General features: G+C 33.0%; 6 protein-coding genes across 10 annotated transcripts in view; 4 read left to right on the top strand and 2 right to left on the bottom strand.

Annotated features, from left to right (window-relative positions):
• LOC125061400 (clathrin heavy chain) overlaps window positions 1–3,107 on the top strand; it is a 28,533-nt gene extending 25,426 nt beyond the window's left edge. For both annotated transcript variants that reach the window (XM_047666844.1, XM_047666853.1), the window contains exons 27-29: window positions 313–399; window positions 949–1,075; window positions 1,553–3,107. In XM_047666844.1, coding sequence (XP_047522800.1) covers window positions 313–399; window positions 949–1,075; window positions 1,553–1,653 — 315 coding nt within the window. In that variant the 3' untranslated portion in view covers window positions 1,654–3,107. The remainder of the gene's footprint in view (window positions 1–312; window positions 400–948; window positions 1,076–1,552) is intronic.
• A 3,073-nt stretch (window positions 3,108–6,180) lies between these two features.
• Window positions 6,181–6,878, top strand: LOC125058214 (zinc finger protein 593 homolog). Its single transcript, XM_047662261.1, has 2 exons — window positions 6,181–6,395; window positions 6,500–6,878. Exons 1-2 carry the CDS (start codon window positions 6,284–6,286, stop codon window positions 6,835–6,837), a joined length of 450 nt encoding a protein of 149 aa, XP_047518217.1. The 5' UTR covers window positions 6,181–6,283; the 3' UTR covers window positions 6,838–6,878.
• Window positions 6,827–8,248, top strand: LOC125058192 (serine--tRNA synthetase-like protein Slimp). The gene has a single exon (XM_047662230.1). The coding sequence runs from the start codon at window positions 6,827–6,829 to the stop codon at window positions 8,195–8,197; it is 1,371 nt and encodes a 456-aa protein (XP_047518186.1). The 3' UTR covers window positions 8,198–8,248.
• Window positions 8,197–10,241, bottom strand: LOC125058199 (transport and Golgi organization protein 2). 2 transcript variants are annotated; one of them, XM_047662242.1, is made up of 6 exons: window positions 9,887–10,234; window positions 9,700–9,810; window positions 9,286–9,406; window positions 8,845–9,066; window positions 8,545–8,643; window positions 8,197–8,393 (listed from the first exon to the last, which is right to left on the bottom strand). In XM_047662242.1, exons 1-6 carry the CDS (start codon window positions 10,026–10,028, stop codon window positions 8,276–8,278), a joined length of 813 nt encoding a protein of 270 aa, XP_047518198.1. In that variant the 5' UTR covers window positions 10,029–10,234; the 3' UTR covers window positions 8,197–8,275. The 2 variants fall into 2 exon arrangements, with proteins under 2 accessions (XP_047518198.1, XP_047518206.1); XM_047662250.1 differs by lacking the exons at window positions 8,845–9,066; window positions 9,286–9,406 and having other exon boundaries at window positions 9,887–10,241.
• Window positions 10,242–13,476: 3,235 nt separating this feature from the next.
• LOC125060965 (zinc finger protein 184-like) lies at window positions 13,477–19,339 on the top strand. Its single transcript, XM_047666099.1, has 11 exons — window positions 13,477–13,607; window positions 13,672–13,939; window positions 14,088–14,250; window positions 14,659–14,735; window positions 15,064–15,194; window positions 15,469–15,608; window positions 15,765–16,792; window positions 17,420–17,583; window positions 18,217–18,326; window positions 18,612–18,716; window positions 19,193–19,339. Exons 1-11 carry the CDS (start codon window positions 13,575–13,577, stop codon window positions 19,206–19,208), a joined length of 2,235 nt encoding a protein of 744 aa, XP_047522055.1. The 5' UTR covers window positions 13,477–13,574; the 3' UTR covers window positions 19,209–19,339.
• Window positions 19,340–19,516: 177 nt separating this feature from the next.
• LOC125061741 (Fanconi anemia group J protein homolog) overlaps window positions 19,517–27,309 on the bottom strand; it is a 52,210-nt gene continuing 44,417 nt past the window's right edge. For all 3 annotated transcript variants that reach the window (XM_047667325.1, XM_047667332.1, XM_047667341.1), the window contains 12 exons: window positions 26,388–26,507; window positions 26,145–26,239; window positions 25,325–25,452; window positions 24,659–24,772; window positions 24,342–24,445; window positions 23,767–23,955; window positions 22,915–23,099; window positions 22,274–22,367; window positions 21,387–21,500; window positions 21,079–21,203; window positions 20,675–20,801; window positions 19,517–19,668 (listed from right to left, as the gene is read on the bottom strand). In XM_047667325.1, the coding sequence (XP_047523281.1) occupies window positions 19,567–19,668; window positions 20,675–20,801; window positions 21,079–21,203; window positions 21,387–21,500; window positions 22,274–22,367; window positions 22,915–23,099; window positions 23,767–23,955; window positions 24,342–24,445; window positions 24,659–24,772; window positions 25,325–25,452; window positions 26,145–26,239; window positions 26,388–26,507 (1,497 nt within the window). In that variant the 3' untranslated portion in view covers window positions 19,517–19,566. The remainder of the gene's footprint in view (window positions 19,669–20,674; window positions 20,802–21,078; window positions 21,204–21,386; window positions 21,501–22,273; window positions 22,368–22,914; window positions 23,100–23,766; window positions 23,956–24,341; window positions 24,446–24,658; window positions 24,773–25,324; window positions 25,453–26,144; window positions 26,240–26,387; window positions 26,508–27,309) is intronic.

Here is a 27,309-nt window from a genome sequence, read left to right as displayed (position 1 = left end):
CTTAAATAACAACAAAGCAAATTTACATATAGTGACAATATAGGCAGTCAGTTCTTAACTTAACTTTGTTCCAGTGTAATATTTTTTTTAATAAAACAATAAGATAGCCTAAGAATTAAGATTCATATTCAAAACGTATCGCTAAGTTTTGACTCTTTGTATCAAAAACGTACGGGATTTTGACTTACAGAATAGTTGACGGATAAGTCTCGAATATTACCCTAAAGTACACTAATATATTATAATAAGTTATTTAGGTAATGTACACACCTAGAACATAAATAATATTAAACATATATAATATTTTTTCAGTGCTACGATCTCTTGAAACCCGATGTTGTGATTGAATTGGCGTGGCGGCACAACATTATGGACTTTGCTATGCCATTCCTTATTCAGGTACTTTTTTAAATATTTAATGTAATTGTATGCTGGTATGCAGTGTTAATGATTAAAACTAAAGTCTCTCCTCTTCAAAAATCTTTAAAAATAAAACACTATTTTGACCGGATTGAAGTTATGTATTATTATAAATTTACAACTATTTAACATAATTTTAAATTTATCCGATGTTTCGCGTGCTTTACAGCGTGCGTGGTCACCGTGACCGTTAAATAGTTGTAAATTTATAATAATACATAACTTCAATCCGGTCAAAATAGTGTTTTATTTAAATGAGTAAACGTTATGTCAATCAAAGACAATCTTTAAAAAGCCAATGGGCATGGGGCAGATACACTTCTCATTGTATCATTAATTAATTTTAAAGTGTTATCACACTACTAACAGTCATTCAAACAATATCTCTATAATAGCATAACTGATGTTTTTGATCTTCTTTACTCGTTTTCGCCTGAGGATCGATTGCAAAGACCTACGTGCGTATCATCAATGTTCTGTGGTAATTAACCTTACTTAAGAGTCTAATTTAAAATATAATATTTTCAGACGGTACGAGAATTAACAACTAAAGTTGAGAAATTGGAAGAAGCTGACGCAAAACGCAGCACGGAGAGCGCGGAACACGAGGCTAAGCCTGCTATGATTATGGAGCCACAGCTTATGCTCACTGCTGGTAATTGATGATTTTAATCATATCCTGATATGACAATAAAACCACGTTAAATCACGTATTAAAAAAGAGCGTGCTCTAATTTCTGTTAGAATTGAATATTTTTTTTAACCTATTTATTTACTAAAACTTCCACACAAAGCCAAAGGCTAATATTACGAAGTTTGTATGAACAAGTTTTTAATTTTTGCTTGAAGGCGCGCAATTTCTGTAATTTATGGCATATTCAAAGATTTTAAACACTATTTCTAATTATTTATTAGTAACCATAGAACCTATACAAATTGTTATTTTTAATTCTGCTAGCAAGATAATGAGAGAACACGTAAACAAATTCTAGTTTTTAATTTTATTAATTATTATTCTGCCATTTGCTCAATAACACTTTATTTTTCATACTGTGCTTATTGTGCAATATTTTGATAAAGTACTATTTATTTGTGTAATATAACTTATTTATTCATTGTGAATAAATTTCAGGTCCATCAATGGCGTACCCCGGCGTGGCTGCGCAAGCGTCGCCGTACGCATACGCCGCGCAGGCTCCTTCGCCCGCCCCTTACCACGGGTACGGCATGTAGGGAACACCTGCCCCTGCCTGGGGGAGCTACGCTCAATTCTGAGCCCTCCAACTGCAGGGCTGCCAGTCAAAATACCAATTTTGTAAGCTTCCAATTTCGTTTGGCCTAAACGACAAACGAACTTGAAAACTGAATGCTTTAAGGCTGTCGAGAAAATCTAGTTTCAAACAGGGATTTTGGTATTTACGATCGATTCCACACCACAAAACTTATCTAAATAAAATAATACGGATGTGGTAGCTTCTAACTCGACACTATATTTTAACGAATTCTTAAAGGGCTGTTAAATTCTTGTTTTGAATAGCAACGTTGGAATGAAATATGATACTAATAATACGGCATTCACTTAACCGTAAGATTATGTAAGACGTACCGTTTAGTCAATGTAGATAGCTACATAGTAGGGCTGTCGTATACCTGTTGTTATCTTTAGATCGTGTTATCCATATATTTTTCAAAATTATATTCAATCGGTGGCCTAATTCACTGCATTACATATTTTATAGTTTAAATAGTTGTGTTGAATGTAGGGCATTTGCGGTTAAACTCGATCAACGCGTCTTAAACTTTCAGTTGCTGTAAAGAGATTCTTATATTTTTTTCATTAATATAGTTTTTCCTCAGTATCTTTGCTAGTATCACCACATTAAATGCCCCATCATGTTTTATCGTAGATATATGCATGAACTCTGTAGAGAATATCTAAGGTGCATAAATAGATGATATTTGAATAATCCCGTAGCTAACTTTGACAAGAATATGGATTGAAATAGTTGTAAGGCCTCGGTAGCCATAGTGCAATAATTGGATCGAGTTAAGCTTCCGTGTTAATCTTTCAACAATATTACTGTACAAAAGATAAAAAGTTTGTTTCAAAAGTTGAATTTATTGTTATATGTATATAATGCTTACAAATTAGACGAGGCGCATATTTATGGAAAATTAAAATATATCACATGGGATTTAATGAAAGTTAAATAAATTATTTAGGTATTAGGTTTAAAGTAGGCGAAGTTTGGCGTTATAATTTGAATATTATGTTTGTATGTGTGCGAGTATTGTTTTTTGCACGCGTTATTTGCGTTGCGAGTTAATCACACCTGTAATGCCTTCATTAGTTAACATAAGATGATTATTGTATTACCAGTGGTTAATGGGGACAACCTCAACAAGCTGCTATTTAATTTTAACTTTTTGACTGATTAAATCCATATAATATTACCGAGACGTAACATTATGATGAGATTTTATGTCTTCTAAATTTGTCATTTAAATCATTCCTACAGTTTTATTGAGCAGTTAATATTAATTATTTGTTTAGTGAAAAGCTAATATTACAATTGAACTTAATGAAAATAATGTAGTTATAACATTATTAGTAATGTATTTATTCGTGTATAATACTGTTTCCCTGAATTTTATTATAGTAAGAATATAACATTATATGAAAATAATGGTTATTTTATTTACTTCCGTCACGTTCCGTCACGTCACCAATACGAAATATTGTTATGAAAGGATAAAACAATAAATAAAAATTTGCCTTCCATTTTGATGTTCTGTTGGTATTAAATCCTCAATAGTATTTTTATTGTGTAATGTAACGGAAGTGACGTCGCCAGTTACATCCTGCCAAGCCAAGCCGCCATGTTGAGTTGTCCCCTCCAATCATCCGCCATGCCTGCCAACCGCAAATGCCAGCCACTTATAGGGGATGAATCTATTTAAGCCAAAGCCAGACATAATTAAACATAACCAAGGGCTATACGCCCGCCCCAGTACTGTCCTGCATCAGCAGGTCGCGAGCAGCGAGCGCATCTACACGCCAGCAGGGGCTCTAACCGAACTGGCCAATGTCCGCCCCTGAGAGGAGCGGATAAACACAAGCAATGAATTAAACATAAGCTTACTCTTTGGAAGACGCAGCGAATTAAAAACAAGTGTGCTGTCACTCTGTCATTTTATTTTCTCTGTCAGATATAGTAATAATTTTGGTAAGATCAAGTATAATTAATATAATTCATTCATAATTATTATTATGACTTATGCAATTACTGCTAACGCTATGTAAGCGCAATGCGTATCTTAAACGCAACAAAAGCCGTAACCTCTTGTCTTTTTCTTCAGAAATTTTTAACTGGTTCGAATTTCCAGTCATCTATTCTGCCAAGGATGTCGCTATCCTTGTCTGACAAATGATGTTATGCGTTAACTCTCTTTGACTCTAGGTAACCCTTATTTGCGGCCAGATTTAACTAGGCACCCATGTACTAATTAATTTAAAAAAAATAGCTTCAATTTGATATATAATTAATAAATGTACGTTATGAACGTATAAATATATCGATATCATACCTATTTACACCTGGCTACGAAGAAGTGCGGCCAGGTGGGCAACGGCACCCGTGAGTTTTTAAAATCTTTATGTAAATTGCCGTGATGTAGACATATTTTATTTAAATAACAAGTGTCTTCAACTAACAAATCTTTGTATATATTATGGTAGGGGAGCCCAAGAAGAGATTTCGGGATTTACTAAAGCGCGGCAGATTAATATATAGGGGGATACCTTGTACCCGGTTTAGTACCTCCACAAAATATGAGGCCCATATATACGGCCGCCCGTGAACGAGACAGGATCAGATTAGTAAAAAAAAATTGACCATCAAAAATTCCCGAGCGCGTCATTAAGGTAGGGTGAGTTAATTACATCCTAAAAAGCGTATATTCCACTAATCTGACAATTTGAGAGTGACGGAAAAAAAGGGGAGGGCAACAAAGTTGTAAAAAAAAAACGTCATCTCGACATTCTCGAGCGTAGCTAATTTTTTTTTTATTTTGAAGGAAATAATTCAAGAATAATGAAAAATATATACATAATCTGACGATTTCCGCAAGCCGAAATAACAAAAATTCGTCGATAAAGTTAAATGCGTGCAGCTGCGTGATGCCTACATTTCCTTAAACCGATCGGAATCTACTAAACGGCGTTCTAAATATTTCCCTCAAAATTACATTTCCTGTGAATTTGAACCGATTCGGACCGATAGATTTTGAGAAATTTTGAAAAATCTTAAAAAAATAAGAAATATTTATTTTTTAAAGTGGTTTCTTTATCGATTAACTTCAAAAACTAATCCGCCTTTGAGCTTGTAAAACCACGTCGATCGCCACCAAGCTGGTCAAAAGCGGTTGATTAGTTCGAGAGATATCGTGAACGAAAGAAACCCGAAAAAGTGTTTTTTCGGGATTACTCCGAAATTTGTGGTTCTATCAATTAAAATTGCAAAATTACTTATGATGATGATAAAACTTCGTCGAATGCCGCCAACCGCGTGAAAATTGCTTGATCCATTCAAAAGTTATTGCGGTTTGAAAATTCCAAAAATAGTGTTCTATAAAACTTCTATCAGAATTTCGAGCTGGGAGAGCTCAAATGCATAGAAATGTTATTTCTTTGAACTCAGCGAGCTCAAAATATCAATTTTAAGCACCCAGGAATGGAATTAGCGGGAAGTTGCAGGGATGGCCCTTTAGGTGAACCGTTTTTCTAAAAAAAAATTGTTAGATCAGGCGAATCCCTCTAGATAATCGTCAGATTATGAGACAGTACGTTTAGAACATAAAGATGAACCACATATATCTTAATCTGACGCGCTTGAGTATTTCAAAATTGCGATTTTTTTTTTGCAAATTATGAAAATGGCCGTGGGTTTGCGTCCCATCGAAATCGTCAGATTAGTGAATGAGAGCTTTTTTTTGGTGCACTTAACACTCCCTTAGAAAATCTGACGCGCTCGATAAATTTTTTTTTTTTTTCATTTTCAACCCTTAAATACAACCACCCGCATCATGCAAACGATCAGATTAACATACGTACATTATTAAAAATACGTAGGGCATTGATGCTATCAATATCTGACGCGCTCGAGTATGTCCATGCAACAGTTTTTTTTTACATGTTTAACAATCTATAGCCGCTTCCCCCACCGATGAAAAGGTATATTTCATATAACATTTTTTTCTTCTTATTATATAAGCTTTGCATCCCAATAGGTCTCTACGACGCTCGAGTAAATCCCCATTTAGCATCGTGGGCTCCCCTACCATTATACAATCAAAGTATATAAGTACATAAATAGTAATGAATGAAATAAAATCTTGACATTGTCTTAAAAGATTCACGTTTCGAGTAAATTAACTTTTCCTAACGATGTCGTATAACTAGCGGCACGAAACTCTAGCGAAGACCGTTATTGCGCAGAGGTAAAAAATAAGGTACCTGAGGGGGGCTAGCGGAATGAAGAGCGTCGATTGGCACTCCAGTCGCATTTTGTCCCCCGCGCGACAGTACACATGCGCAGCAATCCCCTCCACGTATCGGCCAGCGCTAGACTTACGTGCCGCTGGTTATACATTAATTATTATATTTTGTATTTGAAGGCATCCTAGGGGATTTCTGGGGGGAAATCAAATTAGTCTAGGGGAACGTCGCCGCGACCATCTGGCAACACTGGTTTATGATCCCTTTGTATGTCAATGTCAAGTGTCAATTCACATTTTCAAATTTCATTGGTTTTATTAAAAAAAACAATTCAAATAATTCATTAGCCAGGGAAAATTAAATAATATGACCTATAAGCGTAAAAAATATCATCATGGTGATACACATTTAAGCAAACGTTGGCGAGTGCGGAATAGAAAGAAAGATTTAGATGAAATTGATGAAGATCTCAAGGAAGGTAAGAATGTCATAACCACATGGTGTCAGGTGTTGACAATTCATGTTTAGGTTATAAATAAGAGTGTATTTGTATTCTTTAAACGACTATTTTATGATTTTCAGAAAAATCGGAAAAGTTATTGAATCAAGATGTCGATTTAGATTTACCTGGCGCGGCTCAGCATTATTGTTTACACTGCGCACGATATTTTATTGACGACAAAGCTCTTAAGGAACATTTTAAAACAAAAGTTCACAAAAGAAGACTTAAAGCATTAGAACTAGAACCATATTCGATCGAAGAATCAGAGCGGGCCGCTGGATACGGAAATTTTAAACTTCCCAACAAAAGAAAAATAGTAACTCAAATTTCTGATGTAATAGACAAGGATGGTGATATTGTTTTAAGTGAAGATACACCTACACCTAACAAAAAGAAAAAAATTGATAATGTTGCATAAGACTTTAATAAAATTTAATAGTAAAAATGTTTTTAAGATTCTACCAGTCAGATTTTCTGCATTGTTTATAAATGGGTCAAAAGCAACTGAAAACTTTGCATTTATCGTTCCTCATGTTGATTTTCCAAACCTAATGAAAAATAAGGATATGTTACAAACTATGATTATTAAAAGAAAGTCTAACTATGATTTACATAAATTAGAGAATCTTTGGGAGGTTTATAATGATTTACGGAATCTAAAATTGCAACAAGAAAAAAGCAAATCAAAACTATCTAAAGAATTATCAGAATTATTAAAATTGAAGAACGAAGGAAATGAAGTTGAAAAATTTAAAATTCAAATTAACTTAATTAAAGAAAATATAAAGAACTTAAAAAGTCCCCTATGGTCGGCTGAAGAGGCAGCAATGGTTGAGGCTTTAAATGTGCCCAACTTACTGCATAAATTGACACCAGACCAGGAAAACAATGTTATATTTCAACACAAGTCACCACCCAGCACCACAAAGAATCATAATGTGGTTGGGAAACAGAAAAATCTTTTTAAATATGTACAAAATACCCATACTTTAGTTTACCTGTTGGGAGATGCAGCATTATTTGAGTTAGGTTCAAAGTTTTACTTTAGTGACTTCCTCAAAAGAAGTAAATATATCCAGTTTTCCAACCCAGATTTTGTTAAAAGTTTGGTTGTGGAAGGTTGCGGTGTAGATCATACAGATCCTACATCTACATTTATTCTTCATCACAATGATGATACTGCTTTTAACAAAGATAAAAGATTGCATTTGACTGGTGCAGGCTCTCTATATTCATTCTTGGCATATCATACAAAAAATGTTATATATGGTAAAGTTTTACCACTTAAATATTTTTCTTTAGGAAGGCAATACACTCCAACAGGTAAAGAAGAAAACCATAGTTTGTTTAATCTCAGTCAATCTTCAGCTGTTCAAATATTTGGAGTTGCAAGGGATAATAATGAATTAGATGAACTGCTTGAGGAGATTTTATGTATGGTTAAGACATTATTTAATGAGCTAGACTATCATTACAGATTGAGTTATGTGGCAGCTGATAAAATACATGTGTGGGAATCTTTAAGAGTTTCAATTGAAATGTACTCTACTTCTCTGAAGAAGTACATAGAAATTGGTCACCTTTCTCTTATTGGAGATTTTATGAGCAAAAGACTTCTGTTCACCTACACAGATAATAAAGAAGCTAAGTTCCCACATATTTTATCAGGTACAATTTTGAATATCCCAAAATTTCTAGGATGTGTTTTAGAACAGGATGAGGAATTTTCTATTCCAGATGTATTTAGAGTGGAAAATTGGCCAAAAAAAGTAATATAGACATTATATATATGTATATTTGCTTTTAACAATAAAAAAATATTATAAATATCCTTTGGCTTTAGTTTTATCCTTAAATTATAATTGAAAATTTGATCTTTTCCAATTTGGACTAGACAAGTTGATTGGTGATTGCATAGTAACTTCTATAAGATCAACATGCCCACTTTTTGTAACTAGCATCAAAGTATGTGTCCTGCAAACAAATATTATTTTTTATAAAGAGAATTTAATTGACATTGTGTTTGATTGCCTGATTAAATTTAACCTGTACAGTTACTAGGTTAGATACTTTTAGGCATATAGTTTTTTTTTTCAATTTAGATAAAATTACATAATATATTTACCTTGTTCCATAACGGGCTGATGGTAGGCAAACAAATATTGATGAGAAACATTTGTAATCCATTGGTCTTCGGTTTTGTAGAATTGGGTCTGGTAAATGTCTAAAAAGTTAGTATCTCTTAGTAAGTTGTAACTTACACAATTCACGGGCCACAAATTGTGTAATTAGTGTATTGTTTTATTACTATAATATTAATAGCCCTTATCTGTTTCAACAAGCAGACACATTGCAGCACCAATTTAGAAATTTAAGTTTCACAATTTACAACTAGTCATCTCGGAATAAACTTTTAAAGAAAAACCTTTCTTTAGATTTCAAAAAATCCAATAGACTTTCTATCAATTTTGATTTATCTTCAATTGCTTTATATTCTTCGCAATTTTTTTGCATTCTTTCCCTTCCAGCTACCACCTTTGAGAGAGGAGTATCTGGCAAGCTGTTTGAAAACCCTACACATTTCTGTTTCCATGTCTGCAAATTATGTGTTGCATTGGTATATGTTTGAATAAGGGGTTCTTTATTTCTGTAAAAGATACATAGTTTTAGTAAGTCAATAATGTATCAACCAATTTGATTGTAATTAAAGTTATATTTGATAAAAAACATATATACATTTTTTTCTTGGTTCTATAAAAGATGTGTCACATATTATAAACTATAAGTATATACTAGCTTAAAGACTAAAGTAGTTGGTTATCTTAAAAATGGTTTTAGATGATGTTGATGTTTGATTAAGGCTTACCTGAGCTCTACTGTCACAAAGATGAATCCATTATAGTCATCTCCATTATCTCTGATAAATGGCACATAATTATCTGTTGTATATTTACTTTTTATATAGTCAGTAACAATTTTCCCTCTACCTTAAATTATGGAGTAAAAAATTGTCAAACCTAGTTAAGTGAAGTAGCCTGTAACTGGGTGTGGATTAGAAACAATTATATCTGTTGAATTTAAATTAGTTTCTGTCTAGTATAGACTTAGCTTATGTCGCTTTATTATGCCATTATCAAAGACAGCAATGTATTTCACATTAACTGATTCTTAATGTAAATAAAACAGACTGCTCATATTTCATTAGATACCTTCCCATTGTACTACCTAATAATGAGTTAAAAGGATGTCAGAATTAATAGCATAGAGTTATAGTACTTACTTTTAGGACTTTCCTTTTTAATTTCAGGATAGTTAAGAAGTAAACCAATCTTCTTCTCAGAAAACGAGTAAGCTAACCATGTGCTTTGACATTCCGCTTCTAAATCAATACCTGAAAATATATGTAGTGATATTAGTATTGCATCATGAGGCAATTGCTGAAAATAGTTTGTTTGTTTTTTTTGTACCTCCAAAAATAGTTTGGTCTTCCTTCCACGGCGCCATATTCTGTGCTTGACGATCGAAAAATTCATCCCTATTTGCAGCTAAAACTAAACTGTAGCAGCTTTCTGGATCATGGTATCCAGAGTATATAAAAACTATGCACATTCTTGTTCAATTTTTTCTGAATCGCTTTATATAGGTAAGCGGTGATAGATATGCTTAGTACCTACAGGTAAATGTTATCAGGCAAATATTTTTATTTGTTAAGTATGTCATTACATATCCAGACTTTGGCCAGACAGCTTTAAGATTTGATAAAAATTTTACGATAGATTTATGTTACTATGCTGTTTCCACTTTGAACTTTCCAACTAACGTACTCGGTAGTCTCGGTACTCTAGTCTCTACTACCGTTGGTAGTTGATATTTTGATAACTGGAAGTTGGAACGATGCTTTCGAGTTTCGACCTTTTTTAAAAATATTCTTGACATTGTCACATTCGATATAAAAAGATCACTTTCGAGTAAATTAATTTTTACCTAAAGATGTAATAAATTGCTTCTAACCTTATCAACAGAGATCAAAGATAAAACAATAAGTGATATTATTTTTTATCAATTACTAAATGCAATCAATCTAGAAACGATCACATTGAGGTCAGAAATCATTGAAATTGCGTTCAACTCAACTCAACATTATAATATACTCAACATTATAATGTATACAATATGCTACCAGCGAAATTTAATAATGAGTTGCCTATTTTAATCACATAAAAATAATACACAAACAAGTTGATTAATATTAATGTAGTAACGTTAGTGAAAGTAGAAAATACTTACGGGCGTGCTATTGAAAATTGGTAACGGTCGCTAGAGCTGCCCACCTACCAACATAGAATACTCTGGTTACGCGTGGCTACTTGACTCCGGTTCTACTGTCTACACCGTAGCACTCCACAAGCACTCCAACGGTGCTACGTTGATGACGTGCTAGAGATGTTACATGAACTAGTTACTAGACTCTGATAACTTTCCGGTTTCCTTTGTATTCGGTCCTTCCGGGACGAATAGCTTACTGGAACCGAGAGCCACGGGTGCGCTATTCTTCGACATAGCGAAGGCGTTCGACAAGGTCTAGCTCTACCACCTTCAAGTTCCAATAAGACTCATGCGTAACGTACACGATTTCTTATCCGATCGCTCGATGCGCTATCGTGTAGAAGGAACGTTATCGTCACCTCGATCCATATCGTCTCCTCGGGCGGAGGTCGTCCTCAAGGGTCGGTCCTCAAAACTCTCTTCTTCACGCTGTTCACTGGCGACATCCATAGAGCTCCCAATATGAAGCTAGCCCTTTACTCCGATGACACCGCTCTTTATACAAATGCAGAGGCTCCAAACCGGCAACCCCAGTGGTACCTCACTCAGTCTCGAGAAACATTCCGCTTCAAAAAAGAGGTAATACAGGCACGCCATCCCGTGTCAAAAGTCCGTCAAATATCTAGGCGGCATGTGCTCAAAATGTGACACTGTACAAGGCCTTTATCCGACCATGCATGACCTTCGCTAGTGGGTGAGTTATGTCCCTTACCCTTAGCCCTTAGTGCGCTCCCATAAGGAACAGTGCATCAGTGCCGCCGAGAATTAATAGTTCACAAGTTGGTGGTAAGAATGCTCCGAAACCACGTCAGGGCAGTGCATATTTGACGAGCGCAGACCTAGTACTCAACCGGGTGACCGAGAAACTTGTAAGCGCAATGATCCTGGTAAGGTGTAACAATATTTATATTTTTAATTTTGATCCATTGTATTACGATTTTGAAAATTGATGCGAGGAGGTAGACTCTGCACAGTTATCACATCATTGGGATTATGTTTATCTCGAATTGGATATTGTTTAAAAAGGGACGCTAAAGTTTTGCCTAACGAGTGGATAAGTAAAGATCGCAGTTGGTGTAATAATTAAGACGGAATTCAAATTACTTTGCCCGCAACGAGTAGGTAGACATAGCAAATATTTTTTTGACGTTATGAAAAAAGACTCTGACTCCTTATTATGCTAATGAGTTATGTGCCGTACGAGGCATGAGCGATGAATTGATTGTTGCAGTAATCATACGGGCCATTACGGACCCACAAGTTCGCGCTACCTAGACTGTTAAGTGTTAAATTACTATATTTATGTATTTGATCAGAAAGTTTGGTTAAATTTACTAGCTTTTATAATAACCCTATAGAAACACGGTCTTTAACTAGGTATTGTATGAAAATGATAGATTTAGGACCTAATTTCAATGCTTTTCTTGTGCTGGTATTGTTCACAGGCAGGTGTCGTGTCCTAAGAGAGTTAAATATGAAAACACAAACAGTACAAGTTTTAATAAAAAGTAGTTATCTAGTGACAAGTTTATTTGTGCATTTTGTAAGAACATAAAATAGAGCTCTGTTTTGTTAGACAGTGTTCTGAATCGCGTGGTAATTCGATAGTTAACTTTTGCAGTGACTCAAGAGATAATCGCTATAAACAATATGATAATATCCCGACTGCCATTATACAAAGCGTGCCTATTGGTGTACTAAAGGATAGGGGATCGACAGTGTCATTAATTTCTTAGTCCGTAGCAAAACATTTACAATATACTCGATAACATGCTTGCGTGTATTGCGTGGTCTAAAGGTTGGAAGGCAGGATATTGAAGTATCATTCTGTCCTACCTTGACGATGTAATTTTCAGAAATATCGCCTGACATAGATTTTTATGTTAAATGTGATAAATATTATATACAATATATTGGAAACCCTTACCCAGACACGGTTTTCTATTAATTTAAAGAAATTTCAGAAGAAATGCAAGAAAGAGATTGAGTACTTAGGCCGAGTCATTAGTAATAATCAGATAGGGCTGAGCTCACGTAAGGTCTCATTTCGAGTGGATGCCCAAACTCCTGTGCACACGCAATGTGAAGGAGGTAATGTTATTAGGTCTTGCTGGATATATTAGACGATACATTCCAGGATACATTTTTTCAATTCCATTAAAACGTCTTGTTTCGCTAAACTGACACGCAAGGGTGTGCAATTTGATTGGGCCTAGGTACAAGGTACACTGCTCGATATAGTCGGTAATCGGTATTCATTATTTTTGATACATCTCTCCCCACTGTACACCGATCTCAGCATTGGGCTACGGCGCTGTATTGTTACAGACACGTGGTGAGGTTTAGAGAACAGTTATCGTTATATTTCCTAAGTAAAATAAATGAAATAATGGATGAATTCTTATTTCAATTTGATATTGTGTTTTACACATTGTGTCGAAAGTAATGCGTTATTAAGTAATTATTTTAGTTGTAAAATAATTCAATTTTAGTAATTTTAATGTAAGTTATTTCGTAATCTAATTCGTTAATTGCTAAATATATTTCAAATAATATTATACTCTTAGTTAGTGGTCTATATGTATTAATTTGGACAAAATCTTTTCTAAATATCATTAAAAGTCACCCTAGTCTGTGGTACATTCCTCTAGACTTTAATGTTTGTAGTCTGTACTCTGTAGTCTGTAGTGAAAATAATTCGCAATTATTCATTATTGGCTATTGTGCTCAGCTGGCCTATCGACTATGGTGAATGGTCCATTAATTTTCTTGTAATTGTTTACTAAAAAAACAATATGTGAAATATTTCAATATTTTAATAAGTAAACAATGGAGTCAAATATATCTTTTTATAGTTTACCAGTGAGTATAATTGGGTTTATTGCCGTAGAGGATATTTGTTATTTACTGACGAGTTTTAAAATAGTTTATAGATTCGGAAAATTCAGAATCGGGTTTATTTAGAAGAGGAAACGAATGTAATTTCGATATTCATAATCCACTCTCTTCGAGCGGCGCCTTGTTAGGAGGCGACGATGTCCTCGCACAATTTCTCACAGACGGTCCTCTCGAAGAACCCGATCTAAACGGCCCGACGACCTTGCTCTGTGAAATTTGTAAAAAGAAGTTCGACAATGCTAAGAAATATTATGGCCATTTACGAGTTCATTCCAAAGATAATTTGTGGGTTTGTGGTAAGAAGTAATCATACTATGATCCTTTTATTTTGTTAAGTCCCATATTTTGTCATGTAATTATTGTGCTTTCCATTGCTTTTTATGATGTTTGTGTCAGAATTACAACAATATACTAAATAAATATTATGTTTTCTTTATATTTCAGATAAATGTCCCAATCAGAAATTTTCAATTAAACAGAACCTTATGAAACATTATCTAACACATAAACCATTAGCTAGAGTATGGAAATGTCCACAATGTTCTATGGTTTTTGAAGCTCTTTGGCGTTTACAGCAACATCTTTTTTCTAAACATTTAAACTACAGGTAACTGCTATAAACATTTTATGTCCATTACTGCAGCTGTTCATTTGGTGGTGGTGTGGTTTTATATCTAAAGTGATGGTAATTGATATGCCTAACTAAATGTTTCATCATCAAGAAAGACTGTGAGAGGCATATGGGACATTAGTGTAAGGTGCAAGTAGGCTCGGGTTATAGATCCAGCTACAGCCTATAACCTTAATTGAAGTGGATATTTTGGAGCATTAATTTATGATGATATATTATTTATCCAATGTAAGTTGGCTTAATGAGAAGGCTTCTCTATATTATTCATGATCCATAAACTTAGATATAGTAAGATAAAGTAAGCCGTATAGTTTATGCTATATTGTAGCTAGAGGGTTTAAGAAGTAGGTGTATGTTTTAGTTACTAAAAAATATTTATTTTAGACCCCATAAATGTGATGTGTGTGATAAATCATTTCTCAAGGCCTCTGATTTGAAAAAACACAAAGACATTCATGATGGTAAGTTTTCAGAAGTTAATTAAAATATTTTTCTTTACATAGGTTTTAATTACAATTCAATCTTTAAACAATAAATGGAGATTTATTTTGTCACAGAGCTATAACCTAGTATAATTAATGATGACAACTACTAAACTGCCAAATATTTGTATGAAAAAACTTACCTATGTTTATATAATTAACACCTAGGGCCCTTTTTTTTAATAATTTATATGGACAAGCACTTAATACTTGCCAGTGTTATGGTAGGATTCATATATGAAATATAACACATTAATATTAATTTATATAACTTTTTAGTAAAATGAATGAAAATATTGTTTTGCAGGTTTAAATAGATTTTCTTGCACCAAATGTCATAAAAAATTCAAAGATAAATCAAATTTGAATCGTCACATGGTTTGTCATACTAAGGAGAAAAAATACTGTTGTTTGGGTTGTCAGAATAGATACTCTCAGGTATAATTGCAATCTATTGTGAATATAAATAATAGTATATATGTTTCTATAAATCACTTTTAGCTAAGATAGTTAATATTATGATAAGTTATTAAGAGTGGACATTCCAATTTAATTAGTTTCATTAAAGATATTTTAAAATTGATAATAAGCAATTAGGCAAGATTTGCAGTATATTTTGTTATGTATAAGCTGCATCATATATAAATATGAGTATCTCTATTTACCAGTTTTGCTAAAATGTATTAATAATAATTTATATATAATATTTTAGCTGGCTACATTAAAACGACATCAAAAAACATGTACTCAATTTGTAGACACAGCCAAAGACAAAACTACTAGAAAAAACTATTGTCGAGAATGTGGTATGTCTTTTCAGTATAAGAGTGCATTGTTGGAGCACTGTGTTAGGTAAGAGAAACATTTTTCTGTTTTAGTGATGAGTGTTAAGTATTATTTGTTTTTTTTTTAAATAATCTATCAAATGTATTGTATAGCTAAATAAACAGGACTTGCTTCTGAAAAGATGGTCTTAGTTCAGTTACCAATATTTTTATTCATTCACAGACAACACACAGAAAGTGGAACAGATACAAAACAAAATACTGATGGAAATAAAATTGTTGAAAATATTGTTGATGATATACTATCAGTTGAAGACGATTACATGACTATGTCGACAAACCATGAAATATTAAATACTTTTAATAATAATACAAGTTATACAAATGTTACTCCAGATGATAATTTGATGCAAATAGAATTTTTAAAGGAAATGAATCAACTACATTCCTTAGATGACGAGTTCCTTTATAATGATCTAGATTTTGACAGCTTACAAAATAGCCAAATCTTTAATATGAACACTAATGATATAGATTACAGTAGCAATGGGGAAATATTTGACTATACAATAGGTAGCAAAAGTATGGATCAAGATTTAATGAATGCTCTTACAAGAAATGATAATTTACCTGAAGATTTGTTTAATTTAAATACATTTCCTGATAGACCAGTCCTACCTCCCACTTTGCCCGATGAGTGTGCTACTATTTTCGAAAGCGATGTTGATTTAGAAGCGAGTACAAATTTAGCCGCAAATTTAAATCAGCTTATTGGGGAAAATACAGTGCAGTATATTTCTACTGAAGATGACGATACATTTATCATAAGCCTAAACAGTGAAATCGATGCCGAGAAATTACAAGATATGTTAAATATTGATGTTGAACTAGTCAATAGTGAAGAAAAAATCGAAATGGGTTTGGTAAAGGATGATTATGTAGTTAAACAAGAAAATAATCTTTTGAATAACATTGTACCAGTCATAATTAAGGTAGAGCAAGATAACATAAACAACACAACAGGGACAAGTGAGAGTAATATTAAGAAATATAAAAATGCATTAAATAAAAACATAGTTCTAATTAAAATAGCAGAGCAAGATAAAACTGGTAAAGAGGGATTTGATAAAGAGAATTTAAATAATAAAGAAAGTACGGACAAGTCAAGTAAGAATAAAAAACCAGTGGAGTTCATTTGCAAGACTTGTAACAAAGTTTTTAACAAAAAGGATAATTATAAATCTCACATAGGTAAGTGGGAAGAAAATATGTTACAGTGCAACAAAAGTTACAGTAAAGTGACTTCAGTATTAGCCATGTCAAAGGATTGTTCTTAAGTTTGATGATGAAAATGATGATGTTTTGATTTTTACTTTGATTAGTGCCTTCCACCCATGTGATAGCATTTAGATACAAACCCTTTTTATTCATCAAGACCTTAGTAGTAAAACCAATAGATACTACTAATAAGATACTGGAAATAATATTAATAAAGAAAAAAAATATAATTTATTGAAATGCAGTCTTGCAACAGCTGCTCAATCGTAGTTTTATACGAATGTCTATCCTGATAATCGAATGACAATATAGTTCTTGTATTTTTGTGTTTTCAAATAGAATTTTTTGCAATATGTAGAACTACATATTTTTAAATATGGATTGTCTGTTTACTTTTTAAGCCTGATGATCTACTTAGGCTTAGCATGTGTGCATATAAAAATATATTAACAAGTATATTCTTAGACCCAGTTACATCAACACGGCTAAGTAGTTTTGGAGATATGGATATTCACGCATTTCTGTACATGACAATATATATAATATACCTAATAATGTTGTCAGATTTAATTTGGTTTTACTATATTTTAAACATTGCAGCAATTCATAACCCGTCCCTTCGTCGTCATCGTTGTGACGTATGCGGCGTTCGCTTTAGTTATCGTTCGACACTTAATAAACATCACGCGGCCGCTCATCAGCCGCGAACCTTACCGGATCACACGTGCCCGCACTGCCCGTCACATTATCCCGCTGCATGGATGGTAATTTTAATTAATTAATTTATGCGAAAATATAATTGGCTATTCGGTTGGATCAAATAACTTTTCCAAATTTTAAAACAGTATAACATACGTATGTATTTTGTTGGATAATGTTAGATAATCTTAGTTAATATTTTATTTATTGATGTATCGATGTTCTGTACAAATTCTCGGACCAGGTACATATGACAAGTGAAAATATTATTAATTTTGTTAAATTTAGTAGGTACATGATTTTTTTATACACATGAAAAACTAGTCACTTAAAGGTGACGTGTAAGTTAATAAAAACAGCAGTTTTTGTTTCTCTTCATTAATATTAAATTTTCAAAATCTGTTAAAGGCTATCTATCTAGACCTCTATAAAATGAATTCAAATCCAATCAAAATACGTTTATTCAATTTAGATACGTCTTAGGGCATGCTTATGAATGTCAAAAACGTTTACAAAATTCGCGAAAGAGCAAGACTACGTCATCCGTTCGCAAAACTACCAGTAGGCCTTGTTCTGAGAAGAACGGGCAAGAAACTCAGCAAGTTTTACCCTCCCTCTACATTGAAATCTAACCTTAAAAAATATGTAATCATCGACCATTGAAAGTTATAATGAATGTAATGCATAATTTTTGGCAGTTAAAACAACACATAGAGCGTTCCCACGAGGGTATAACACGTTTCGAGTGCGACGCAGAAGGCTGCGGGAAGCGGTTCTTTAAGAAGTGCGATCTCGTGGTGCATCAACGGTATGAGATTTTATATTCTAATCATTTCCATCAAATATCTGAAAAGTGTGAATTAAAGTTAAGAAATAATGTAATATTTCAGAACTTGAAACTTTCTCTTTGTCTTTAAGTTGATATTTGTTTTCGTAAAGTTGTATTGTAACGCGAACTAAACAAACGTTTTACAGTTTATAATGGACTACAACGGCGTCATTTTACGTTACATATTTGGATGAATAAATGTATAGAAGTTGTTTCAATGTACTTAGCTAATGCAATCCTATTACGTAATATTTTGTTTTGAAGGTATCACACGGGAGAGCGGCCATTTTCGTGCGACATATGCAAGCAACGTTTTCCACACGTATCACATCTTAAAAGACATGAACGCACCGTCGACTGCACTAAGAGGTAATGATTAATATTATTATTATTATTAAGTTTCAGAAGTATTTATAGATAAATTTCTTTTATCAGATCCCGTATTACAAATACGCATACCCCTGTTTTTTCATAGACCCTTTTACTCGCCGATAGATAGCTTGATAACGTGACTATAGGGCAAAGATATAGGTACCTACATAGTTCTGTAGCGTGAACTATGAGTGTAACAAAGTTGGTGCCAAATATTTATATGTATATAATATAATTTCGCTTCGAGGTGCAAAAATAAATGAAATGTAAATGTTTTGAAAGAAAACACTTTATTCTTTGGAAAAGCTGATGGTTGAGCCATTGTCCCTTTCTATCACAGCATAAACATAATGTGCCAGAACAAGGCCAAACGTAACGGAACTAAAACGTTGTATTTTTTTAAATATTAAGGCGCTCGCGCATTTATTTGTTACCTTAAATTATAGTGGAATAAAGTTTTTCTTTCTTTTCAGAATTCGTAAGAAATAATAGTTACGTCTATCCGGTCTTGGTGCCATATTGTAGAAGAAATTCTAGCTAACACAGCAGTACGCATGTAGAATCAATAATAATTATGTCTATAAATCACATTATCAAAAATAAAAAATTTAACATATTTTTATTATTGTGTTAATAATTCTCTAATATATATTATATAATCGCATTTACCAGGTCAAATGCATTTTTCCAAAAATCTCATGTACCTACCAACCAGTTTGGATGTCGTCACTTAGAATGGTATAAACTCGTAATCTACCTAATTTAATCATCGTTTAGATTTTAAAATGACAACAAAATTTTAAAACCATATCAAAAATTATTTATTACAAAATTTAATTAAAATTAATCACGTATCTTCGGTTTCTTGTATCTTCATATGTTGCATGAACGACTCTAAACTATTGGCGCTGCTCAACAGGCTCTCGAAAGTGTGGTGGTTTTTGTTTAGCTTAAAATAATAAAATATTCAATAATTAATAAGATTACATAAAGATTTAATAAAGTGAAAATGTTCATTAAAATCCATAAAACTTATTTGCTAAATCTTATTAATTGAATACCTAAATGTACACATTAAAAAAATATACGTATAAAATCACGGCCATGATTTAAGTGGCAGTAGGATAGATTAATAGTATTTTAGTAGGAAGTAGATTCACAGTCGACACTTAAAAAGTCTCAAAATCTAATACGTTTTTTTAAAATACAGATGTCTCCCGATCAAAAACGGATGCGTGTTCTGCAAATGTCTACATTCATACAAAACCAATTAGCATATTATTTTATCCTATAGGTCCTACTCTTATTTTTTATTCCATAGAATTCTGACATTCCATAAATGTTGCTACTAAAAAAGTTCTCCACCGAAAAAGGGCCAAATTTAACCCAGTTGAGGTAATAATAAAAAATGCTACGAATTTATTCTGTTTTACCTACAAAAAGGTAAATCTTAATATTTACTTACTCAAGTGACCTAATACTAAAATAACAAATATTTCAATATCACGAACAATATGTCGAATTAACTTTAATTACTTTATTTTATTCTTTAGCTCGCATCACTGATTCACTGCCTACTAATTCCAGGGTTAGTGAACCTTCTAAAAAAATGTTATCTTTACTTGTGCGTTTTTTACTGTTTGTAATGAAAAGGCACGTAATTATCAGTCGCCGTAAAACCGCTTTTAATGTGGAGCACCGCACTTAATATGGATACATTCACTAACAAATAAAATGTATGTACATATAGAGTCATGTTCAGACTCGTATTGAAAAATTGAAAAATGTGCCCGGCCAAAAAGGTTTGTACTCTCTGACATGTCAAAAAATTATAGCTGTCACAATTCTACGGAATTAAAAATCAGAGTATAGCTCGACAAATATTTGTAAAGGATGACAAACACTTGAACCTACTCGTTAAAACATCTTTATAAATCAAATATTAAAATACTCACATATTCGCGCACCCACTTTGACAGTTGATCTGAGTACTGAGGGTTCCGGAACCTTCCATCGACGAGCAAAACTGCTCCCCAGTCCATACGGTGTCTGACACATCTGCCTACCGCCTGGTTCAGGGGCCTGGAATTAAACATTGGTCAAGAAAAAAAACTTTTCTCAGTCATTCTTCGTTCCTTGTTTTAACAAAATTTTCAGGAAAACTCTAATACCTTTCTCGAGAGATATTCAGTATTTTTAAAACCGTAAGTAATTGTATTATAATCAGGTGCTCGATAAAGTTAATTTTAATTAATTTTAAAAAAACATTTTAATATATAAATTCGACGTGGATTAAAGAAAGTGAAATACATATTTGTTAAAAAACGAGACGCGAAAATAAATTCTTGAAATACCTCACCTAAAGGCCTGCACTTGCAGCCACTCGCGACCTTTAAGAAGATTTCTTTCTTTCTGGTATTTATCATTATATTTCATCTTTTCTTTCACAGCCGTTTCAAAAGTGTTTGGGTAGGGTATACCAATCTGAAAAATATTTTTATATTCTTTATCTATCTATTTTATATACTAAACTCCGTCAGAGCCAACAGTTTCTTCATTAATTATAAAGGTTATAAACAAATAGGTCAAATACTATTAAAAATCAAAACATTACGATAAAGGTGAAATTAGGCAAACATAATATTATTAGTGACATTTGAATCTTACAGCAATGACAGCTCTGGCTTGATGATCTTTGAAGTCCATACCCTCGGAGACTTTACCTCGATACACTGCAAATAGCAACGCGCCACGCGAAGACGCTGCACATTCATAATAATCCTGAAGATTTAATTATAATAAATATTAAATACCCTATAAAGACACCGGATTACCTAACCTAATAGCCCTAATTAAGGGTTTTATTTTAAGGAAAAAATTACTTTACTATTTTGACAAACCAAACTGACGTAAGACGTTAGATTACTCCCTACTTGTAACTCAATTTGTTTTAAAAATAATTGTTTTAAAACTGAAATTTCAATCTAAAGTAACCAATATATAACTTTAGAGAATAAGAGATGTAAATTATAGTGAACCAAGAAATCGCCGAATCCTGTTTTAACATTTCGAGCCAGAATTAAATAGCAGTAGTACGGACCTCATAGCTAAGCTGGTCTTGACTTGGACCACAAAGGCGATATTACATATCGGGATACCGAACTCATTAAAATACTTAATGATTCCTGTTCGTAAAAAATATTTAAAAAATGATACTTAAAGCCAAAACCGTTTATGACGACATCGTTTAGAACAACATAACGATTCTATTGACCAAAATCAACACCCGGCTGAATTATTGTATCTGACTATCGGTTATTACGACCAAACAAAAAAGGGACTAAAAACATCGTAGTTCCTTCGATGGCGTTTAATAACAGATTTTGACTGTATTTTTATTTTGTTACTACAATCTACATATTTACATTTCTAAATACTATCTATCTATATAGTTTTTTAAAGTAATGCAAAGTAAGCTAATACAGTAACAGCTAATACAGTAGCCGAACGAAAGTAGAAGGCTTTTATATAGAATAATTCATAATGAAACCAACCTCCATAATGTCGTTATGATCTCGAACATTCCGGCCCTCTTGAAACACATTTTTTATGGATTCCAACTTATTCCAAATGCCGGTATCTTGCCATCTGGAATAGAAAAACACACGTTCAAACAAAATCCTCGTTTCATATGGAGTTCCGATTGGAAGATCAAATCTATCAAATCAACGTGAGCATTCTAAATCTAACGTTACAAATATTTGTGCTACGAACTTACACAATAATTAAACTTAACAAATACACATTATTTAGATGTTATACGTATACTATGATGTGTTTATTTGACTTATTTACTTTCGGTTTATTAAATCTGTTTTTGTATTTATTATATATTTTTATGTTATTAAATAAATTATGTACAGTGGTGTGGCTCTTAAGGTTAAACCCCTCTGGTTTTTTATTATAACTAACAATTTTCAATTAAATATTTTCCCGGACGTTTTGTACGCTAGCGATTTTAACTTTGACAAAGATGGTAGAGCTACTATTTGAGAGGCAAAAGATACATATTTCAAATGTGTAGACTATATATGCGACGCAAAACCTAAAAAACTATACAATCCAATGTCAACTGCAATATTCATTACAGATTTAAGTAATTTAAAGTTTACTTGGCAGTTAAATAAAAACTTACCGTGTGATTAGTTTGTTCATAACCCAATAAGACGGCAGGAAGCATAGCACTCCCGAGGGGGTGATGCTACACACATGTACCACGATTTTGCCGAGCGCGTCTTGTATGTGTACTTGTTGCAACTCACTGTAAATGCACTGTAACGGTGATCCATCCGGGCAAGTAGATAAGCTACCTATCCACACCTGTTGGTAATAAAATGTATTGACTCGACTGAAAATTATCCTTATGTGACAAAAGTTTCCTAAGTAATTTAAGAAGGAATTTCACGCGTAAATAAAGGACATAATATTTACACAAACAAATATAAATCCAAATATTGTTGATATGAATTTAATCAAATTATCACCATACACGGTGTTAATATGACAGCAATTAAATAGACTTGGCACTCAGAACCTTAACATATATATTACTAGCAGACTCGGCCAAGCGTTGCTGTGGCTATTAGGTATTTTTTATATTACATAGTATTAAACTATTCAAGGGAAACGGTAGGGAGAACACCAGCCATGGGGACCACCATGCTTTTTTGGTGGTTATGCCAGTTTATGTGAAACGTTGGTACTTTCAACTTAGCGCCATCTGTTAGAATTGTGAATGACAAATAATTTGCAATAAAATAATATTGCGGGTATAAATTGAGTTGTAAGCTATCCTATCTTTTAAGTTAGATCAAACTGCACACGGTGTGCAAATTTAATTGAAATCGGTTCGGTAGTTTAGGAGTCCACAAACAACGTGACACGTAATTTATATATATCTTAATATTTATTCTTTATAATTTGATGACTTATGACCTTATTGTATTAAAGGCCCTGAAGGCAAATGAATATTTAGCAATAAACTCACCCGATCGCTAGATATGATATGCCTGGGATTAGCTTCTAAAGGGAACTTAGTGCCCAGCTCCGAATGCATACTGATTAAAGGAGCCAGCGTTCCGGAGGCTATGATGATGGACCTTGCTGGCTTCAGGGCTTCGAAAACCACCGCAGGGTTCATACAGATAAGACGAAGGCAGAGTTCTTCTTTATCTATCTGTTGGGAGATTATAGCTAGTTTTTAAGTTCCACACTCTTAGCCAGGTATTTAAGTTCTGTGCCAAGTGAATGCTTGACTCCATTAATTTAAGATAGTTAGATCTTATATGTACATATAAGATATATAAAGGCCTTTTTTCTCTCTGTTTTAATTGTTTTTGTTTCGTTGTTGTATTGATTATATTTTGTTTTTCTCTTAATTCTTCAGTAATTTAAAGAAATTTTTATTGTGATGTAGCCCTTTTGGTGTTTTTTTACTCTTAGCTTATTTATTTATAATATTTAAGCAATAATAAAGCTAAAAGAGAAGTGCAAGCGGTAGAACCAAAAGAAAATCGGGACTTAAATAAGAATTATGCTTATTTATATATACTGTATACATACATGATTATTTTTGAAATTTCTCCGTGATATATCTGGTATCTCGGTTCGCTCAAGTGTGGGCACGAAGTCATCGATGTGACGACCACCGTCACGAAATAAATACCCTTTAGAAAATAAGTAACATTTAATTTTTTTAATATGCATATTTGTTATTGAGAATTGACTTAGAGACCGAACAGTTTTAACTAAAATAGTTTAGTAGGTCCTTTTTCTCCCCTTTTCACAATACAATTAGACATAAATAATACTTAAGTAAAATGCGATGCAATTAAATAACATAATTTAATTTATAAACGGTCAATAAAAAATGTTATTACCCAGCAATGTATTGATGTTCTCCACCAGCGTGCCCGTAGATTGAGACACGCCCATCAACGTACGAGGGTCCTCACGGAGCCGTCGACAAAACATTTCGGCGTGATCACGAAATTCTGAAACCGAAATTGATGAAATAAAACATATTTTTATTTTAAGTTTTTATATCAATTTTAAAACATTGCTTCGTCCAAATTAAGACAATACAGAAATAGTAGAATTTATTTCATTAAACAATAATAAAATTTCATAATTTAAATTTCATAATTAAAATTTGTTTATTAAGGAACATAAGATACAAGTATCACTTATTCCACGTCATGAAATATGAATTTGTAGGCATCCCTACTCATCGGCATTACATATGAGCGGCCGTTCAAGTATAACGAATTTTTTGTAGGAATGCTCGAAAATGCATTTCGTTTTCAAGCATAGAAAATGTGTGGTTAATATGTGTAAAAAAGTAAATACTGTTGACGTAATCACCAAATAAGAAAATCATGAACGGCCTCTGAGATGCGTACCATGTATTTTCAAATAATTATTTATTATAGAACAGGACAAAAGGGTTGAATCCTGATGTTAAGTGATACTGCCGCCGTGGTAGTGCGCAGCAAAAACTACTTTAAAAACGCTCAGTTTTGGACACTTTACGACAAATTACATACCAGAATAGTTTCCGAGGCCAATAGTATGATTTTCCAACGTATTCAGAAAGTGTTCCACCACCCACGTGTATTCAGCTTTGTCGTTGTTAACTGGGCGATTGTTGATTAATGGCATCTGATTCACAAACCTAGAGTTAAGAATTATAATTATTTATGTGTGTAAATTAATTAGGTATGTAACATTTTCAAAATACACTGAAACAATAATACTATTTTCTTTATGTATTTTCTAAAAAATGAAACGAAATTAATTCTAAGACAGCCTAGTACTACTAGTCTTTTTGTTAGTGAGTCCGTATTTTTCAAACTGACAATTTTTTGTTCTTATTAATCACATATTAGAGGTAGAGCAGTATTACCTTAATTTCTAGGTTTGTAAGATGCATAACCTTAGGCCGTGGGTTCGATGCCCGTACAAGATTTGCTCATATACAAAAATCAATAGCGTGTGTCAGGCATAAGGCTTGTCAGCAACTTGTCAATAAAAATGATAAAAAAATATTATGTAATTTTAAACCAAGCAACTGATTTCGTTTATAAGTTACCATAGTTTTAAAATTGTTAATTTGATATTGGAGTTTTTCATACAAAGGCCCACTGTAAATATCGTTCTACCATTTGTCATACATTTCTGGTGGGTACCAAATCTTTATGCGTCTACTAAAATTAGACTAGCGCCTCGTGTCAACTATTTTAGAATGTAACACTAATGATTGACCATACGAAGTGACCAACTAATAGCGGTTTAAAATGGTTGCAAGGGCAAAACTATGAAACGAAACAGATAAAACATACAATCAGTACTTGTTTAGGAACTTACCATTGGTCCCAATTACTGAGTACCTTCAACAGATGTTCAATATATCCCATTGAGTCCTGATTTTCGTATCTGTATTGTGATACTTTTTGTAGTTCCTGAAACCAAAATCACTCATCGTAGATTTTATTTCATCTAAATATGTGATGCTAGAATTAAAAAAATATTGACACTTCACAATAATTTCAAAAATATATACACTTACTGTGATTTGAAGCTACACTTGGTGTGGCCTAAAATACTTACAGTAATGGCAGCTGTGATATTAGTACGAGTTATGGTAATCGTAGCAGCATCACGACACACGTCTTCTATGTTATGACCCTCGTCGATAATCACTATGTTGTCGCTTACGTCTATTTGCATCTGGTTAGAAAAATAAAATTGCCATGATCCTGCTTTTTAAGTTTGAATTACGAACGTTTACACTTTAACTTGGTAAGCTTAGGTTTCCTCGAAAAGCGGTGCCGTTATCTAACGGCCGTAATGTAACGTTGGGTGACGTCACCCATACGCTGTCTATAAATAACATCGGAGTAGGTTTTGTAGAGAACGTTGAGTGGCACCGTAACGTCAAATAGCGGTGCTGTCATTTGCATGACGGCCGTCATAACGGTGATAAAAATTAGTTCAACGTTTTTCGCGTGTAGCGGTGCCCATATTTAATTAATACAATGAGTGGAAACGTGACTTGGACGAGCAAAAATTATTGTATTTTTGCATTAAAAAGTAAGGACGGCCGTTAGTTAACGGCACCGCTTTTCTAGGAAACCTAAGCTTTAAGGTTACAGATTATATTGGTTTATTACGATGTAGCTGATACTCATTTAACAGAAGGAGTTTCAACTTATTTATTTCGCTTTGTTAATATAATTTTACAAGTGTTATGTTATGTACCGCTGCCAGACTTCTTCTGATCTACACATAGGTCTTCTGTATTAAGTTCAATCCCAATTTATGATATTAGATAATATACAAGTAAATATACTTCAAACAAGTATATATAATAATTTTAAAAAATTTCAATTTCTCATCCAATAATTATCTCGACATAAGTATAACATTGCATTCTCATCTGTGTCATATCGAGGTGTATAAGGTGCGATAAAAAAATTATACTCTATAGAATTAACATTGCAAAGGCCGAACCACATTAATGTATTCCATG

The sequence above is a fragment of the Pieris napi genome, chromosome 2, assembly GCF_905475465.1.
Source record: "Pieris napi chromosome 2, ilPieNapi1.2, whole genome shotgun sequence".
In the NCBI taxonomy this organism is placed as follows: Eukaryota; Metazoa; Arthropoda; class Insecta; order Lepidoptera; family Pieridae; genus Pieris; species Pieris napi.
Note: the sequence above shows the minus strand (reverse complement) of the source record. Positions and strands in the feature narration are given on the sequence as shown.

Bases quoted from the DNA above. Each gene is read 5' to 3' on its own strand.
- LOC125060965 (XM_047666099.1), top strand. From the start codon at position 13,575: ATGGAGTCAAATATATCTTTTTATAGTTTACCA. The intron at 13,940-14,087 runs GTAAGAAGTAAT...TTTATATTTCAG, and splicing joins AGATAATTTGTGGGTTTGTG to ATAAATGTCCCAATCAGAAA. The intron at 14,736-15,063 runs GTAAGTTTTCAG...ATTGTTTTGCAG, and splicing joins ACACAAAGACATTCATGATG to GTTTAAATAGATTTTCTTGC.
- LOC125058214 (XM_047662261.1), top strand. From the start codon at position 6,284: ATGACCTATAAGCGTAAAAAATATCATCATGGTGATACACATTTAAGC. The intron at 6,396-6,499 runs GTAAGAATGTCA...TATGATTTTCAG, and splicing joins TGATGAAGATCTCAAGGAAG to AAAAATCGGAAAAGTTATTG.
- LOC125058192 (XM_047662230.1), top strand. From the start codon at position 6,827: ATGTTGCATAAGACTTTAATAAAATTTAATAGTAAAAATGTTTTTAAG.
- LOC125058199 (XM_047662242.1), bottom strand. From the start codon at position 10,028: ATGTGCATAGTTTTTATATACTCTGGATACCATGATCCAGAAAGCTGC. The intron at 9,067-9,285 runs GTAAGCCTTAAT...TATCTTTTACAG, and splicing joins TTTGTGACAGTAGAGCTCAG to AAATAAAGAACCCCTTATTC. The intron at 8,644-8,844 runs GTTTTTCTTTAA...CTAACTTTTTAG, and splicing joins TTTTTGAAATCTAAAGAAAG to ACATTTACCAGACCCAATTC.